This window comes from Primulina eburnea, chromosome 14 (genome assembly GCF_022965805.1).
Source record: "Primulina eburnea isolate SZY01 chromosome 14, ASM2296580v1, whole genome shotgun sequence".
In the NCBI taxonomy this organism is placed as follows: Eukaryota; Viridiplantae; Streptophyta; class Magnoliopsida; order Lamiales; family Gesneriaceae; genus Primulina; species Primulina eburnea.
In genome coordinates, this window is record NC_133114.1 from 24,674,582 (window position 1) to 24,694,773 (window position 20,192).

A 20,192-nucleotide genomic window follows, 5' to 3' on the forward strand; every position below is an offset into this window, starting at 1 on the left:
GCAAGGAGTTGGTTTCCCAATTCTTACTCAATAAATTGATATATGAGTTTACTTTTTTATGCTAGTGGTCCCCCTCGGAATCAAATTCTCAATTTATGTATGTAATAGAGTACGATATATACTAAAATTGTTGTGTTTGTGTGATGAAATTAACCTATTTTGTGCTGTGTATTATTATGATATCAACTTTTGTTAGGTATATTAAAATCATGATAAGTAGTTGATTTCCTAACTCTTACTCAATATGAGATATGAGTTTGATTTTTTATGCTAGTAGTTCTCCTATGAATATATGCTCAAATTCCCAATTTATGTGCTCAATAGTGTATGAAATATACTGAAATTATTGTGATTGTATGCTTGAATTAACCTATTTTGTGCTGGAAATTATTATGCTACTGACTTGTGTTAGGTGGATTAAAACCATGGTAAAGAGTTTATTTCCCAACTCCTACTTCATTAAATCGAGACATTAGTTTGCATTTTTTTTTAGTAGTTCCTCTCAGAATATATGCTCAAATTCTCAATTTATGTACACAATAGAGTACGGAATATGCTTAAATTGTTGTGGTCTTATACTGAAATTGTTGTGTTAGGTGGACTAAAATCATGGTAAAAAGTTGGTTTCTCCACTCTTACCCATTAAAATTGAGTCATGAATTTGCATTTTTATGCCGGTGGTTTCTCTAAAAATTTATGCTCATATTCTCAATTCATGTACCCAATATAATACATAATTGAAATTGTTGTGGTTGTATGGTGGAATTACCCTATTTTGTGCTAAATATTATTATGATATTGATTTTTTGTTCGGTAGATTAAAATCATGGTAAGGAGTTGACTTCCCAAATCTTAATCAATAGACCGAGACACGAGTTTGCTTTTTTATGCTACTGGTTCCCCTTGTAATATATGCTTAAATTTTCAATTTATGTACCCAACAGAGTACGAAATATACTGAAATTGTTGTGATTGTATACTTGAATCAACTTATTTTATTCTGAATATTATTATGATATTTACTTTTGTTAAATAGCTTAAATTCAAGGTAATGAGTTGTTTCTCAACTCTTACTCATTAAATTGAGACACGAGTTTGCATTTTTATGTTAATGGTTTTCCTCAAAATTTATGCTCAAATTCCCAGTTTGTGTACCTAATATAATATGAAATATACTGAAATTGTTTTGGTTGTATGGTGAAATTACCCTATTTTGTGCTGAATATTATTATGATATTGACTTTTGTTATGTAGATTAAAATCATGGTAAGGAGTTGGTTTCCCAAATCTTACTCAATAAATTGATATATGAGTTTATTTTTTTATGCTAGTGGTCCCTTGCAATCAAATTCTCAATTTATGTACGTAATAGAGTACGATATATACTAAAATTGTTGTGTTTGTGTGATGAAATTAACCTATTTTGTGCTGAGTATTATTATGATATCAACTTTGGTTAGTTATTTTAAAATCATGGTAAGTAGTTGATTTCCTAACTCTTACTCAATAAATTGATATATGAGTTTGATTTTTTATGCTAGTAGTTCTCCTTGAAATATATGCTCAAATTCCCAATTTATGCCCTCAAATTCTCCATGAATTAACCTATTTTGTGCTGGAAATTATTATGCTACTGACTTGTGTCAGGTTGATTAAAACCATGGTTAAAAATTGATTTCTCAACTCTTACTTCATTAAATCGAGACATGAGTTTGCATTTTTTGTTAGTAGTTTCTCTCATAATATATGCTAAAATTCTCAATTTATGTATCCAATCGTGTAAGAGAAAAATTTTAAAAAATGGATAACATAGCGACGGGTTTTTCTTAAACCGTCGCTATTACCGACAGAAAATAAAAACCGTCGCATGTTAAAACTTAGCGACGGTGTTTTCTATATCCGTCGCTATATTTATATATATAGCGACGGTTTATATTAAACCGTCGCTAAAGACGAATTTTTTTCCCGACCACGGACTGCAATACAAGGCTTTCGATGTGTCAGGGAGTGCAGCTCAAAAACTTCTGACCTAGGGACTGAAGCCAAATTTGAGTTTTTGAATGGGGATTTTTCTACAATTCTCCCACAAATTAATAACCAATAATAAAAAATGAAATAATTAGAAATATTAATTAAATTAATATGAAATTATTTAATAATAAAGTTACTTGATTAATTATAATTATAATTAATGATGAAAATTATAATTAAATTACTGGTTATTTCAGTAATATATTACTAATGAAATTATAATTAAATTACCGATTGAAAGAATAATGATATTAATTATAATGAGCATAATAAATTTATAATAAAAACTAAATTTTACAAAATAATAAAAAACGAAATTTTAATTTAATAAATATACAATGAAAATCTAATATAAAATTAAATATTTATAAAAAAAATATTTTCACTAATTAACTCTACGACAAACTTAAATGGATCAATCTAATTTTTTTTTTAAAATTTATATTTTGAAATTTATTTATTTAATATTATTTAGCCCAAATATTTGAAGTCACTAACAATAGAAGCCTGTAAAATGTGAGGAGCCCAGTAAAAAAACCCAAAAAGGGTAAGTTGAAGACCATGGTGGGAGGAGTTTGTCCACGATCCACGATGAATGATCTTGGAAGATGACCAAATTGTTCGGTGGAGTTGAACAAAAGTTGAGAGGAAGAATCATAAAAATCACACGACAAACATTCAACAAAAAACAATAGCAAAGTTTATACAAAATATCTTAATAGTTTATCTGTGTATTTTTTCAATTTCCAGTATTCTAGTTTCTTTATATTTTGGCATATTCCACCAAATTTCTTGTAAAAATGTCGTTCAAGTTAATAACAACGTAATTCAATTTGATGTTATTCATGGATATTATTCACAATTTCATCATATTTTTCAGTTTATATTTTTTGTTCTGAAGTCATAACGAGGGAATTAGAACTAACTGTCGAATCGGGACGCACAACACTTGATAAAGAAGTCGGATAATTCTATATTTGAGACGATCACGTGTCTGATACGCTCCACAAGTTTTCGTGAGAAACAAATATATTTAGATTAAATTTGTTTCATTAATATTTAATTATTTATTCACTTATTTCTAAAATATTAATTAATTAATACATAACAAGAACATTTTGATCATTATATGAAATACAAAAATTTTATGTTATTTTATATGAAAACAATATATATTTTATTATAATATTAATTATTTATATATTAACTATTTATCAATTTTACAATTATGTTTAACTTAAACCGTACCATAAAGTATAATATCCTTCCCCAAAATTAACTAATTATGAGGCTAAGAAAACGTGCGTACGACCCATACACCTACCTACTCGCGAACTGTATCGTACCGTATGCCGTGTTGTGAGGCACAAATCAGGCCCCCCTACGCCGACAAAGATTTCCATTCATTTCCTCAATTAAATCTTTCTTCGCAGTAAAGACTACATTTCTTGTCTTGATAAAACAATGGAGTCTGACCCTCAAAGAATTACTCTACATGATCATAGAAAACCCACATAAAGAACGGGAACAAAGATTCCACTTGTAAAGGGTAAATCTTTTTTTGTGTTTACTCAGTTTCAGGAAACCAAGAATCACACTACTATTTTCTCTACAGTGAGAGAACATGAAAGTGGCTGGATTTTAGTTTACATGGGGCGGGGTAGGTTAGTGGAAAATAAACAATTTTGTAGCGTAGAAGAGAGATAAAAAGAGCGATGAAAAGGTTGGAGATTGGTAAAAGTGGAGAAGGGCCAGCGAGAAAGCGAGAAAATTTGGGAGAAAAGTTGTTGAGAGCGGGGAAAAGGGGCGGGCACGCTACCCCTGTGGCACCCTTTTGGAGGCCTAAAGAATTGAGACTCCTATCATTAGCTACAGCGTCTGCTCATGGTGATGGTGGGGATGAGGAAGCGCAAGAAAAACAGCTCACTTGTGTAGGAGATAACCCTTTTCAGGTTCCTCGTGTCTCTGCGAGAAAACTTGCTGCCACCCTCTGGCAGCTTCATCATTACAAGCTGCCGTTGGTGAAAATGAACCACCATAGGCTCCGCCGCCTCAACCGCCAGCGCGACCAGCAGAAGGGTGCTCTTGAACCGCCTGATTCTTCACCTGGTTTACCAGACATGGTAAAGTGTTTGATACTTTTGTTTATATCTTTTGAAGGGCTAATAGTTGAGTGCATAAGATTCTTGTTTTCTCAATACATTAAATATGTATAAAAGATGCGCCCGGCGCCCGACCTTATTTTTGTATTCGTAATTGGTTGGTATTTATTTATTTATTTTATTTTGAAATTTGGAGGTTGGATTTTGTGCCCTTGATTTACTTTAAGTGTAGTTCGGTTTTTTTTTTATTATCTAAGTTCAATCTTTCATTACAAGAGCTTTTGTGGTCCCAACGAGTTTTTTAAACTGTTTCATGTGGCTATGCAGTTGATTTGTTCAGGGTTTGTATTTATACTGGTGGGCGATTGATCATTTTCAGAGATGGTGTTTGTTATTGTTAAATGCCTCTTCCGCAACCCTGAGCTAACTTAAGCACACATATTATGTGCTATCCGTGCCTACATATATATGAGGTTTTACTACGATTGGTAGCCATTTTCATTGTAACAATGTTGTTTCTTGGCTTTAAAATACTTTTTTGATCTGGCCAATTTTTTCTGCTAGCTTGATGTTTATTGGTATTTAGGTAGGGCGAGCTTGCCTTCAATACTACCCTGGTGTTAAGTCTTCAATTTTGTTACATTTCATTCTATCTTTAGGAATTCCCCCCGAATTTGATTTATTCCATATACATTTTACATCTACTTTTTTAACTCGTAAGCGTAGTTATAAATGCATGTTTGATTATGATTATCAAAAATTAAAGTTACTCTATTATCACATATAATCGCGGCACAGAGTTTGCAGCATAAGGTGTTGTGTTTTTTTGTGTTTTGCGTTACTCATGGTTCTGATTTTACGGGTGTTTTCTTTCGGTTACAATGCCAGCCTGGAAGATTCCACTAGTTTGAAAAAGCATGTTGCTGCCACGCTTATGCAACATCATCATTCAATCGAGAGGAGTAATCATGCTCTACAACCTATGTCACCAGCAAGTTATGATAGCTCAATGGAGGTACTATCATGCTCTTTCAGTTTATTTTCATTTCCTTTGTTTTTATTCGATGATTATACATGAAACTGAAAGAGATCTTGTAATTTTATAAGACTGTGATTTAGTTTGCATTCCACCACTCTGCAAAGCAAATCCTGGAACCATTTATCGATTCCTTTCTGCCTTGCCTGTTCTGAACTTTGTCCAATTTCTCTGTCTACCATGCAGATACTGCTTAACAGAGATGGTTTCACTTGTCGTAGGATCTTTTGATTTCTTATTTGTTTGCATTGTAGTACTGTGCGGTTGTATTGTCTAAATGGATTTTCGAAATGGTTTGATGATTCACTAGTTTATACTGTTTCAGTCTTTAGAGTGACTTTTTGTCCTTTGCAGCTTGCACCTTACAACCCTGCAGTCACCCCTACCAGCTCCATTGAATTGAAGGGAAGAACCGGGGAGACGAGTTATAGCTTAAAGACATCGACTGAACTGCTTAAAGTTTTAAATCGTATTTGGAGCCTGGAAGAGCAGCATGCATCCAATGTCTCTCTTATCAAAGCATTGAAAAAGGAGTTGTATCATTCTCGATCATGGATAAAAGATTTGATGCGAGCCCGGCAAACTGATGGTCGTGAAATAGATGAGTTGGTGAAGCAGATTGCTGAAGAAAAACTCACTAGAAAGAACAAGGAGCATGATAGAATCAATGCCACTGTTCATACTACGAGGGATGAACTTGAGGATGAGAGAAAGTTGAGGAAGAGATCAGAGAGCCTGCACCGTAAGTTAGCCCATGAGCTTGATGATGTGAAAACTACTCTGGCCAGTGTCTCCGAAGAATTGGAGAAAGAATTGACGTCGCGCAAACTCTTGGAAGATCTTTGTGATGAATTTGCATGGGGAATAAGAGATTACGGAAAACAATTGCATGTTTTAAGGCAAAAATCAGATAAATCTTTGGATGAGCGAGGTAACCGCGACTTGATTCTTCACATATCTGAGTCGTGGCTTGATGAACAGGCACAGGTGAAGCTGGAGCTGGAACATGGTTCGGGAGAAAATAAGTCAGCAGTGTATAAGTTGTGCACTGAAATTGAAGCTTTAGTCCAGACAAAAAACGGCGGTAATCCCAAGATCAATGGTAACAAAGTATTGAGGGTTCCCATATTCCGAAGAAAATCACTTGAATCGATCCCACTAAATCTGGCTGTTAGTGCTTCCCGAGATGAGGATGATGACGACGACTCTGTAGGTAGCGAGTCCAACTGTTTCGAGCTGGAAAAAACCAGTGAATCCAACCTAAAATCCCAAGAAAATGAATACCTAAAAAATGGCAATGACGAAAAACTGAAGCAAAAGCTGGTGAAGAGAACATTTGGGTCTTCTGAGAGGGAAACTGGTCTAAATACATCTAGTTTGCAAGTGAAGTTTGAAGAACAGATGGCTCAAGCCTTGTCACGGGGTGAAAAGATAAACCATGTTGCAGAACACTCTGTCGCTGGGAACTCAGTAGAAGCTGCAAAAGTAAATAGCTCCGAGAGGAACCATGAATCTGAGGGAGTCACTGGGTTGAACACAAATTATATGATTGACAATTTGATTAGAAATCACTATTTGTTATCAGAAAGTGGAAATGTACAATCTGATCAAGATTATGGGGTAGTTTCATCCGTCTGGAGGAGTCATCCTAGTCCAGTCCACCAGCGGACTGAAAAACTACCATCACATGACATGAATCTCAACGAGTCGTCTTCAAACTTGCTGAAGGATTTGAAGGAAAATACATTAAAGGCAAAGCTTTTTGAAGCAAGAACAAGGGGACAACGATCACGCTCGCGCCTAAAGGCTTCAAATTTTCCTTAAATTAACAAGTGATCTGGTATTTTGTGTATTTCATAACTTTCTTGTCATCTTGAGAGATTTTGATCTGTGAATATTAGCCGGGGTAATTTCCTTTTCTCAATCTTACATATTTAGAATTGTACTATTATTACATGGTCGATTGAACAGGTAGTGGAATCCATTTGTTTCTAAACTGTTGAACGCATTATTGATGTTCAAAGGGAAGAAAACCGAAGTACTAATTTTGATTTTTCATCTCTTCTTTCCTTTAAGCATTGATATCTAATCTAGCAAGAATTGGGCACATATTGCACACTCAGTTGTATTAGATGCTTAAAAAATTAAATAATTGATCTAGTAATGTGATAATAATAAAATAACACAAAAAATAAAGTTAGAAGGTATGATACATGCCAATTTTATTGGATGGCTATCCAATTCGATCAGATTCATTCAAAAATAATATTTTTATGCTAAAAATATTACTTTTGATTTTAAGTATGAATCAGATTAAGTCGTCTAACGGAAAAATTTGTTAAGATCGTCTCATAAAAAACTTATTCATAAAATAAATACCGTAAAGACACCCAGTGTCTATTAGTTTGAGGAACAACTGGAAGTTGCATTACAGAAAGAGATTTTGGATGGATTAAAAAGTCATCCAGAGGCTTTTCTCACGTTGAAATGATTAAAGAATGATATTGATATATACCTTCCCCAGTGAAACTCTCTCATATTCCAGGTCTTTTGTGAGACGATCTCACGAATCTTTATTTATGAGACGGGTCGACCTTACCGATATTCACAATAAAAAATAATACTCTTAGCATAAAAAATAATATTTTTTCATTGATGACCCAAATAAGAGATTCATCTCACAAAATACGATCTTTGACACCGTCTCACACAAATTTTTTACTATTCCAATCACCGGTTATTCAATATATTTTATATTAGTTATAGTTTTAATTTTATTTTCTATTCTTTCCTTTTCATGTGTACATGTGAATTTTTTATTAGACTAATATTTAAATCGATATATTAAAATGAATTCTTAAGAAACGTAAAATTAATAATTTTTATAACACATTATTATATTATAAAGATTTTGACTCTAATACTTGGGCTCAAGTTACTCGTCCGCTAAATAGTGGTGTCAAAATCCGACACGACTCATCAACTCGACAAGATTCAACCCCAAAAAAATCAGGTTTGAGTTTGAGATTTTTGGGTTTGGATCAGATCGGTTGGACCCGATAGCTGGCCCGAAAGAAAAATCGGGTTGTGTTTGGTTCGGGTAAACCCGGGTTGACCCGAAAATTATAATTTTTTTAAAATATAATTAATAAATAATGCCTACATTTTTATAAATTGCATGTCTGAAAAATATTTATTTTATATTTATATCATAAATTTTTATAATTTAATATTTATTTGAACATTTTTTATTTTTTAAACAATTGTTTATTTGATTTAGTAAATATACATTATTTTCTACAATTACACTTCAAATTTAAATCATATATATATATTGGGAGATTTATTATTATGTGTTTAAATTAAAATATTGGTATTATTTTTTTTGAATTTTAGTTTAAAAAAAATTATAAAAAATTCAATCAGGTTATACGGGTTGATCGGGTTGCTTCGGGTTCGGGTTCGGGTTGAACAATTTTAGAATAGTACTATTATTCAATGTTAGGATCGGTTTGTGGGTAATCATCATTGAGCTACACTAGCTCGATTTTTGAAATATTGAATACCGATGAATTAAATCGAGTTTGAAAACCAAGCGAATAGACTCGAAATAATCATTCGTAGAAACCAATTAAATATTTTGTAAAACATTTAAAATATATGCAAGTTGAATGAGTAAACATATTTTTGGTTGAAACATTTTATCAAACACTTGGTATCCAATATTTTGGTATTTGAAGAACACATAAAATGCTTCAACAATGCATCTTTAAAACTATGAAAATGATAAGTAAATGTAATAAACAAATAGACACAAATTTTTTTATGGATGTTCGGAGATTTCAAATACTCCTACGTCACCCCTTATTCCCCTTGGGAAGGATCCACTAGAAGACTTTGATTTATACAACTCTTTGTAAATACCCATTCAGCTAGGACTTACAGTACTGTCGAACTGAACTCTTAGCACTCATGATTTTAGGCAGAATTCAGTTTCAGTTTGCTTCTTGTTTAATAACTTCACACTTGAGTAAATATTTTAGAAACACAATAACAAGTTTTATTAAAATCAAAATCCAAATTGCAAACATAAAATATTCCAACACTCAACTCAACCCAACCTACTCGAATGAACACCTTTACCCCTAAAAACATCATTGTTAAAAGTCAAGCATTAATTTTAAAAGAAAAATAACTCCAACGTCATCGTATCTTTCATGTATATTCATCCTATTTAAAATTATATAATAATTTATATCCATAACAATTAATAAAGATCTATATTTACAAAAATTAATAATTATTTTTTATTTAAAAAATATTTTTCATTAATCGAATCTGATTGAATATTTATCTTACAATATATCATATAAGTTTTTATATTTTTAAATACAAAGATTGAGTGAGCCAGATTTACTAATTAAAATGGCAAAAATTTATGTGAGACGGTTTCACGTGTCGTATTTGTAAGACGGATATCTTATTTGGGTTATCCACGAGAAAGTATTATTTTTTATGCTAAGAGTATTACTTTTTATTGTAAATATGGGTAGAGTTGACTTGTCTCACAAATTAAGACCCGTGAAACGATCTTACATGAGACTCACTCAATTAAAATTGAGAGATTCAGATCAAGAATGTACATACATATATCTATTACTATTATTAAGAATCTCTATAATAGAGACGAAATAGTGTTTTGGTCTGTTTTTTGATCTTCCACTTTTGTCCTCATGTGATATCAATATTACACTTTGGTTTTTATTTATTTTTAATTTCAACAAACACTTTTGTTTTTATTTTTTAAATTTCAACAATTCAAATTGCACTTTAGTCCCTCGATAATTTGTCAAATTTCACTTTAGTCTCTCGATAATAAACTTTACACACACGCACCGCGTGTGCAAAGTAGCTAGTATATATATATATATATATATATATATATATATATATATATATATATATATATATATATTATATTATATGTAGAGTAGAAAAGAGTGGAGTGAGGGATGACACATATAATGTAGAAATGTATATGGTCATATGGAGAAGTGAACACGCAATCTCGACTATATAAACAATTTCAACGAATCATATCTGCTTATCTAACATCTCCGTAATGGCCAACTTCTCCGTCAGCACCGCCGTGCTTTTCTGCTTCTTCACCCTCTCGCTCGCTCTGACTCCGCTGAACACGCCGGAAGATGAAGACGTCGCCACCGCAGTTTCCATCCCCCTCCCTGATGCCAGTCCCGCTACCACCAGCGATCAATCCGTGCCAGTTAACGCCGACGACAACCCTCTCTCCCTGTCCACCGCCGTCCGGTTGACCAAGATCTCTCTCCGCCCGTTCTACCGTTTATTTTCGAAATTCCATCTGCACGGTGGATCGTGGCAGCAGGTGAAACTACACCACCATCACCACCACCACCACCACCACCACCACCATGACGAGGACAGTGACAGTGACAGTGACAGTGATAGTGAAGATGAAGACGATCGGATCAAGAAGATGGTACTGAAACGCCGCCATTTTGGTAAATTTGATGCGGAGAAGAAGCTGAAGATACTAAAGAAGCACTTCCGCCATGAAAATGTTGAGGAAGAAGAACATCATCACAAGAAAGAGAGAGATGGTTTCATGATTCGCGTGCGCAAATTTTTTGACCATTATTTCTAGATTGCGTGTTTAATTATTGTTGATATCACTAAGTTTTAATATGTTTCGAGTGAATTAATAATATTTCGAGTTGGGTTTTTTTTTTTTTTGAATTTCTATGTGGAACTTGTCATATGTTGTACTTGGTCCTTTCTGTATTGATCTTCTTCCTGCACGTGAGTGTTCATGTTGTTCTTCTATTTGTCCAGATTTCTGCTCGATTAAAGCTTGATATTTTCTAATTAATTAATCTGTTTTGACGTAGCTCCATTATCTGTTAGAGGATTCCATCGAGTTCAAGAAATACTTGAACAACCCAAATATGCTATTTTAGTATGATATATTCAATCATTTCAAAGAGCTAAAGTGACCCAGAATTAAGGTAGGAAATATTTGAATTTGATAAATCATCTTGTGGCACATATCAAAAACAAATTGGAGAAATAATTGAGTGGACCTTGGCGACGACCAAATTCTCAATTTTGGATGGAAGACATCCATGTCTAGTACGAACTTTAGACTTTTGAAACAATTGTACTCCATCTTCTTTTTTAAATTCATATTTTTTTCCCTTATTACTCATTTATGATATGAGAACATCTATAAATAACAACGATTGAAGTCTTTAAGTACACATCTAATGAAAATATAAATACATTGTGAGGACTCGGATTTTCGAAGCAAATCGCACAAACAATAAACATCGGGAATTTTAACTCAAGCTTGTCAAATTAAAAGATCAAATATTGGAAATGAAATTTCAACTCAAGGTGCGCAAAATTCAGCATAGTAGAGCTCGGGACGTCGCAAAAACCGCAAGACTGAAGTCGAGTATCTTGATGCTACAAACCCCTAGCTAACTTTAGCTCAAAGAAGTTTCATTCTTATGTCCTAAATAAACCAAAATTGTAGCCAAGAGAAGAACTGAGAAATTGGACAAATTTAATCATGTATAAGAAATGACCTTTGAGTTAGCCAAAAAGACTCTTTGTGAAGACCCTGAAAATCCACATGGCTTAGTGGCTAATTAAACATGACTTAGTGACATGAAAACATGGTTTAGTGGTTGAATGATCATGGAGTAGTTGCTTAAGACATGAGATTATGGAGTAGTGGTTTGAGACATGAGATCATGGAGTTGTGGGGTGCCTTACCAATTCTCTATAAAAGGGCACCAATTGCCACACATAAATCACTCAAAGTTTTTATCAATTTTCAAGTGCCTAAATTCTGCCCAAATCTAGAAAGTTTTTATCGTTGTTTTAAATAGCAGAATTCGATCTCCACAGTTCATTATATACCTACACATGTTGTGAGAAACATATCAAAAATTCAGATCGATCCAACGGTTCAATTAAGCGCAAACGTCTTTTTCAAGGTGACTGGTTTTTGGTGTCAAACTCAAAATTGTCAATTTCAAGATTTTCGGAACAATTTCTCAAGTAAGTGGGTTTTTGCTATTATTATATAAAATTGTACACTTATGTTTATTTTATGTGGCTCTTGATATTTATATTTTTTTAGTAAATATGGTCTATTTACTTGATTATTTTTAAGTGGACTTTTGAATATATATTGTTATATAAAAGATTTGGCACACTTATTTCTTTTTAAGTGAGCATGATATATTTCGAAAATAAATTAAATATGACTTTGAAAATTCGATCGGCATTTCCATTTGGTATGAAATCCCCTGAATTATTCGTTGTTTGATATCAGTTATAATATTTGAAAGCATGTTTGAATTATTTGAAATGCATTGTAATGATTTGATTTAGAAATGGTAAAGGAAATTCCGAACTTTGATATGCTTTGTTTAGGCCCTGATGCGGTGGGTTATAATAACCGTTCCTTTGGCCTCGCCCCTTAGAGGAGTAACATATAGGAGACTGATCAGTAAAAATCATAGAAAATGAGATGATTTTCAGTGCTATATTCGTATTTGTATTAGTATTTGATTCAACATGCTTAATTTTGAAATTTAAATAATTTATTCGTATGTATATCCTCGATACTTGTTATGCACGATCGACTCCCATTTACTGAGTATTTTCCAAAACACTCACCCTTACATTCCCACCCAGATAAGAACGAGGAACAAATCGAGGATGAAGAGCAAGATTACTTTTGGGAATGGTGATGAAGTAAATCCAATTCGAGACCAGTCGAATTTCTGCTGTCTTTTAATTTTGTCATGATGTATTTCGCTTCCGCATTTTATTTCCATCGCATTGTAAAGACGATTACTTGTTATGAAGCCTGGTTATTGCGATTTACTACAAGGCTTGTTGTTTTGCAATTATGTGATTGTGAGACAACGTCGGTGTCGACTAACCCCGGTCTCGGGGCGTGACACTCTTGGTTGTGGATGAGATTTTGACTACTAGGGCACCAAATTTTTAGCCAAGAGCACCCCTTGAAGTGTCACAATTTAGCCCATTAATACCCTACCATATGTTGAAGAAATGCTATACAAAATCCTCCCAAAGCCTCTCAACAATTCGAGCAATACAAGACTGCCAAAATTGTGCCTTCCAAACCGAGTTCGTGCACTGGCGAAGTAATGTTTCAAGGCAACATTCTTTCCATTTTTTTCACTTGTAGTTCAATCCAAAAAGTGTCCAAATAAGTCAAGTGACAATCGAGCCATTCGAACCACATTAGTCGGGCCTCCTCGAGTAAGAAGTTGTCGTGTTCGTGAGTGACTAGTCGAGTTCGTAAAAATCTAGGCAAAAATTGTAAGGTGTCTTTGTCTCCATTTATTTACCTGACTTAGAGCCAAGTAGTGCCCACCGAGCACCAAGAGTTTGGGAAGAAGTCGAGCACCAAGCTAGTTATGATCAAGTCTACCTCAAGCAGCCAAATCGTGTGTCCCCAGTCAACTTTGTGCAGTTTATAGCTAGCATTTTAAGGTGTTTCCCTGCCTGAGGATTGCGTCCAGAACTTATTCGAGGTACTGTTCAAAATATTACCCAATTCCTATCAAGGTTCAGCCTAGGTTTTATCCAAACTTCAATCAAGTTTGAACCACACATTTTAATTACTGTAAGTGGGTATATTTTAAATGCTTATGTATGTGTTAAAATTTGACGGTATATTTTATGTTTTTCTTTGAACTGTTTGCTTTGCATTTGCATATTTGCTAAGTTCTGTTCCGATCCTATTTGTTCTGTCCGTTTTGTTTCAATTTCATCCTTCGATCCGTCTGTTTCATCCCAATGGGATAAGTTTGTTTAATATGATTCGAATGATGGCGCATTGGGAAAACATGTAAGGAAAAAGGCTCCAAAGAGAGTCTGTGTATGGGAAAAGGACCTAGAGCGAGCCCATATGCAGGAAAAGACACCAGAGGGATTTGATTTACAGGAGAAGGCCCCAGAGGGAGCCTAAGATCAAGAATAGTTCATGGTCATTATTATAAAATCTCTGTTCAGTATGTGATTCTAATTTGATAAGATTTTGTTATGTTATGATTCTATTCTATTTTATATGATCTGGTCTTCTGATATAAGTCTTGAACTCTGTCTGTTCCGTTTTAATCTTTTGCTCTGAAAAATGATCACTTTAAATATATAAATATATATAATTCGTTATTCTGATATTCGATCGGCTCCCACTTGTTGAATGTTTCTCAAAACGCTCACTCCCTTACGTCCTTCCCAGATAATAATGAAGAACCGGTGAAAGAGATGAAACAAGATCAATTTTGGGGCCTGTGAAGAAATGCAGAGTTATAAAGACCAAGTCCATGATTATATTTTATTCGCTTCCAAATTTTGCACTTTTCTTTGTAAGAATAGCTTCCGCATTATTCGTATTTCACATATGTAAAGACAATGTTCTTTTATGAATTAAATTGGTTTTTTGCTATTTGCTACGAGATTTATTGTTTTCAATGAAATTGTTAAATAATACTGGATGTCATATGCATCTCAGTCTCGTGGCGTGACATTCACCATCGGAATAGAGATTGAAGTGTGACGACCACATTCTCAATTTCGGAAGGAAGACGTGCATATATAACCTCAACTTTAGACTTTTGAGATGCATGTGCTCATCTTCTTTATGACATTCATGCTTTTGCATTTACTCATTGATGGCATGCGAACGTCAATAAATAGTAATGTTTGAGATCCTTAAGCATACATCTAATAAAAAACACAAATACACCATCTGCATAGGTTTGAAGTGCTTAGAAGACTTCAAACAATGTCAACGCCACGACCTCGCAAAATTAATATCCGGAAAGAATAAACAGATGATAAGCCGCACCTTAACGCCTAGAGTCGTGCATAAATAGAATTGTTCGAGTTTTGAAAGGTAAAACACCCACCTTGGGGTTTTTTGAGGATTTGGGGCAACTTTCAGAGGAGATTATCATATATTGAGACACATCAGACACGAGAGAATATTGGAACAAAACTGAGAGACGACCAAGAAGAGAGATTGATGAGGATAAAATTGACATGAAGAAGAATAAAGCCTCATCCAAGGACGGAGGAGCAACATCTACCTTCATCTTATATCTCTTTCTCTTATATCTTTGAATGATGTTCAAGAACATTATTTACATTTATTTTAACTCCGTTATGACCTAATTATATTATATAGAGCACGTAGCTTGACTTGAAACTACGGTTTTGATATTTTGATTTATATATTTGAGATATCCATTCAGTTTATTTGTGTGTTCTTGAATGGTTGTGTTTAATTAACTGATCACTAATTGAATCAATATATTATTTGAAATCTGACACTCGAAAGAGAAAATTTTGAATAAGAACATGAGATTATACATAATTGATGTTTATAGAGATCGGAAGATATATAACTCAATTGAAACCATCACAAGAATTATTGTGTTGTTGATGCCATTTTTTATCTGATTTTTAATAAGAATATTAGAAACAAAATTTAACAATAAATTTTTACTTATCACTTGGAAAAAAGAATAGGAAACATTGAGAACTCTTGGCTAATAAATTAGAACAACTTATGATATCAATATGAATTAAACATAATAAACAGTCAAGTGAAATCGAATATCTAGAATTTATCTATCAAATTATTACTTTGTCTATCATTGATTAATTGTGCCATCTTTATTTTACGTACCAATCTCATATTTGATTTTCTAAATAAAATTAACATTATTTTAATTACAATACTTATTATACTGTTAAATTATCTATTCTCTATTAAACGATATATGCACTAACCAAGTATTAAAACTTGACCCCACGTATTTTTGGCAAGAAATCACAAGGACAAAAAATTAACAAAAACTTGTAGAAAGAGAAATAACTGCATCCAAATCTCTTCAAACATGCGTAGAAACCAAGAAAGAAAAAAAAAATTTGAATTATGACTATAATACATATGATTTCGAAATAAACGTAAACTGAACATAACTGACATAAATTGAACTGTAGCCCCGCTCATAGCCGAACACCGCCACAGAAAATTTTTTGACCCAGGCTACCGAGGAGATAAATATTCCGACAGGCAAATACCTGTAAATGGTGCATTCTTCAGACCATAAATCAATCCAGGTTGTTGAACTTTCTCACCCCACACTTCCTTGATCAAGACATTCTTAATGACTGGAAAGGCATTTTGATTACATCCCATGTCTGGATGTTCGCCGAAATCCCATCCGCTCTTAATGGCTACGAACAGGGCCGTGCTTATTAAGAGTCAAATGAGTCGAATGACTCTGACCCATCTATTTTTTGGGACCCAAAAATTTTAAATTTTTTTTATTATATATAATACTAGATAGCCTAAAAAATAAAGGGTTATTTTGGGATTTTAGCCTTGGTCAATACCAATAATTAATTATTGTTATATAAAAAATATAAGTAAATTAGAACTTAAACATATTCATGAGCAAGTAGCTATTTTTGAAACGATGATAAAATGATCATTACTCGCTTAAAAAACTACTAGTTTATCGGAACATAAAGCTATTTTTTAATTTTATTTTTGGTTGATTTGGCTACATCTGTTATATTATTGGTTACTAAATAACTTATATAAATATAGCAATTAGCAAGCACTCGATACAAATTTGTAATGTGGTTTTAATTGTACTCGATCACATTCGGGATTGAAATTGATTTGTAGAAACAGATAAATAAGCGCAAACACACAACAATATCATAGGCACATCAGACATCATACAAACTGATCAAGATACTCTTCCACTGTTTTATATTCAACCTTTGAATACAGCTCCGAGGCCTCAACCCAGAACGACGGCTCGATCTCGAAATATGTTTGATCCCCCTTCACAAAAATCGATTGGTTGATTGAGAAATATGAAGACAAGCAAATAGGTTTAAAAAATGCTCGATTTGAACAATTTCAAAAATATGAAGAAACATTTGGTTTTTTGTTCAATCTAGAGAGGTTACAACGTGCAGACGATGAAAATTTGTTGAGGCCTTGCAAAAATCTTGAAAATTCTGACTCATAAGGGTTGTTATGATATTAATGGGAATGATCAATTTTCAGAGTTGACATTCTTGAGGTGCTCATTACCAAGAGAAGCAAAATCGAACATTGATGTAGTGAATTAAGAAAATGGATGAGTGTTTCCCAAATGCTCATATTGCTTATAAAATCTTGTTGACTTGTCCATCTGTCTCGATCATAGTAGCAAGTGCGGAGCGAAGTTTCTCAAAGTTAAAGCTCATCAAAACTTTTCTCCGATCAACCATGTCACAAGAAAGATTGAATGGATTGGCTATGTTATCGATTGAGAAAAAAATTACTGAACAACTTGATTATATAGACTTGATTAGTATTTTTAGCTCTAAAATTGTTAGACGGATTGTTTTTTAGTGATTATTTTGGACATGTTTAATATTTTTATTCATTTAGTTTTTTATATTATCTTTAACGTATTGATTTAATTTGAAAAATTGCTATGGAACTAAAGAAATATATGAACACGCGTTATGATTCAGAAACCTCTTTTTAAAAGTTAGACTCATGCCCAAATATTATTAGGATCGGCCCTGGCTACGAGGAGACTTCAATGGATACATTGGAGGTAGAGTCTGTATCATGAGGATCATCGTGCATTTTTCATATTTATATGCTCAAGTAAAGTTTGTGGCAACGAGTATCAAGAGCCGGACCCAGAAGACAGTATATATGGGAGATCAAACACTCAGATGATAAGTGATGAGAATTGAACTCAGCGGAAGGGCAAGGGAATAATGAAAGAAATTCCAAAACATTTTTGTTGTTTTTTTTTTAAATTATGAGTTCCACCCTCCAAAATACACCGAATCACCTCACAGGAACCGACCATCTTGTTCACAAAACCAAATCTTGAGCTCATGGTAATTGAGACAAACATGTTCTCGTATTCAAGGCTAGCCTACCTGGATCGGTTCTGTAATGCTCCGAAAATTTAAAGATCCACGCAAACCACATGCATATAAGTTATTAAATTCTTTTGTATTTCAATTAATTGTTTTAATTACATGGATTAATTTTGTGGTGCATAATTACATGCTTAAAATATATTTTCTACATGATTGCGTTAAAAATGTATTTTTAAAATGTTATTCGAGTTGCGATCGATGAAGGGAGACCGAGGGCTGAAAAAATAGAAAATGTTTTTATTAAATAATTGTTCTTAATTATTTAAAATAAGGGTGGTTATTTTTCTTATTTTTAAAAATATGGGGTTTTGAGGTGATTTTATACGTCGGGACGTAATTTTTATCGGTGTTGGTTTTTCAACAAAAATACGGACGTTTTGACAACCCGGCTAATAAATTCACAAACTTATTTTACCAAAACTATTTTTATATTTTAATTAAATCCTAATCAAACACTGATGGGCCTAAACTTATGCTTAATAGGCCTAAAGCCTTAATTCGTGAATTGATTAATATATAATATGTAATCCCTTACTAAAACCCTTCACTTTGCATCAAAACTCACGGCCACCCTCTTTTAAAAATCTAAAACTCTCCCCACCCCATTCTTCAAGACACGAACACACATACACAACAAAGTAGAAGAAATTTTCGGTGGAAGCTTAAGAAAAAGGTTCAAAGCCAAGGTCTTCTCGTCCATTCTTCGCAAATCGTCAACGGGTTTTTCGTGCGTAAATTACGCAAAGGCACGCCTATTCTTTCTTTCAAAAAAAAACCATCATCACACCATAGTATTTTAATTATTGAATTTTTGCATGAAAACAAGTCACACAATTCACAATTTCGTAACTATGCTCATGCTTGTGTTTAAACCTTTGTTATTGGATTCAAATCATGTTTATATGATGTTTAAGGGGCTGCAATGAACTAGGATATGAATAAGCATGTATTTACACAAGTTTAAAGGCCTAGAATCACACACAATAGCAACAAAAACACTGCACAAAACAGAAAAAACAAAACTGGTATGACTTTGCTGTCATGGGAGACGAGGGGCTCGGCTTTGTGAGTTGGGTTGCTTGGCTTGGTTCCAGGGCTAGCCAGGGCCGTGGGGGAGTCAAGGGTAGGGTCTTAATAATGCTAGGGTTTGAGTTAAGTGGGCTGGGAGGAGTCCTTGTTGGGAAGGACACCACCCGAGAACCACATCAAGGGGGCTGCGTGAGTTTCAATAGCTGTTGCAGGGGGAAAGGACTGGCCAGGGGCTTTGGGGCGAACCAGGCTAGGTCCTTAGGGTCCTAGGATGATGGGCATGGGTCGGACCAGGGGCTGGGACAGATGGGTTGGCTGCTGGTCCAAGAAACGAGAGGAAAGTGCATGGCAGCAAGCTGGGGCGTGAGGTGCTGTCAAGCTGCAGGGGTTCGCTGCTCGGGTCTGGGGGCTTGGGTTGGTCTGGGCAGGGTCTGGGCATGGTCCAGGGAGGGTTAGGTGCATGGTGGCCTTCCACTGCTTCACAACCTTCCCTGAATGCCATCACCATGCCTAAAGGCATGAAAACATTTCTCCATCCGTTCCAGCCACACCTAAGCCACATCTGATCCTTCCTTGCCGGTAAGGGGTGGAGGTCCAACTTTCACGAAGTCCATAATATTAACCTGGTCCTGGCGGCGCGTATCCCTATGATCATGGTGATGATCAAGGTGGTGCTCTTAATGGTGCTCCTCATGGAGGTCATGAACAGACTCCTACTCATGGCGACTACCATCACTGCTGCCCTCTTCATGGTTTCTTCCTTCTAGCATCTGAAAGGAAATTTAGGAAGCAGTAAAACAAAAAAATAGATTATCCATTTTGCAAACATATTTGCATGCTCAGATACCACCTAAATGTGGCTGTCTTATCCAAAACGTCTACATTAATAATATAAATTAAATAACCATAATCAGATTCTTAATACAAAATGTGGA

General features: G+C 34.1%; 1 protein-coding gene across 1 annotated transcript; it reads left to right on the forward strand.

The window, feature by feature from the left end:
• Positions 1-3,584: 3,584 nt before the first annotated feature.
• On the forward strand, positions 3,585-7,086 carry LOC140812224 (uncharacterized protein At5g41620-like). Its single transcript, XM_073170445.1, has 3 exons — positions 3,585-4,161; positions 5,030-5,148; positions 5,524-7,086. The coding sequence occupies exons 1-3, from the start codon at positions 3,747-3,749 to the stop codon at positions 6,991-6,993; spliced, it is 2,004 nt and encodes a 667-aa protein (XP_073026546.1). The 5' UTR covers positions 3,585-3,746; the 3' UTR covers positions 6,994-7,086.
• The last annotated feature ends 13,106 nt before the right edge of the window (positions 7,087-20,192 follow it).

What these genes read in the sequence shown, in the direction of transcription:
- LOC140812224 (XM_073170445.1), top strand. Translation starts at nt 3,747, where the DNA reads ATGAAAAGGTTGGAGATTGGTAAAAGTGGAGAAGGGCCAGCGAGAAAG. An exon ending in TTTACCAGACATGGTAAAGT is followed by an intron (nt 4,162 to 5,029) that starts GTTTGATACTTT and finishes CCAGCCTGGAAG; the next exon opens with ATTCCACTAGTTTGAAAAAG. An exon ending in GTTATGATAGCTCAATGGAG is followed by an intron (nt 5,149 to 5,523) that starts GTACTATCATGC and finishes TGTCCTTTGCAG; the next exon opens with CTTGCACCTTACAACCCTGC.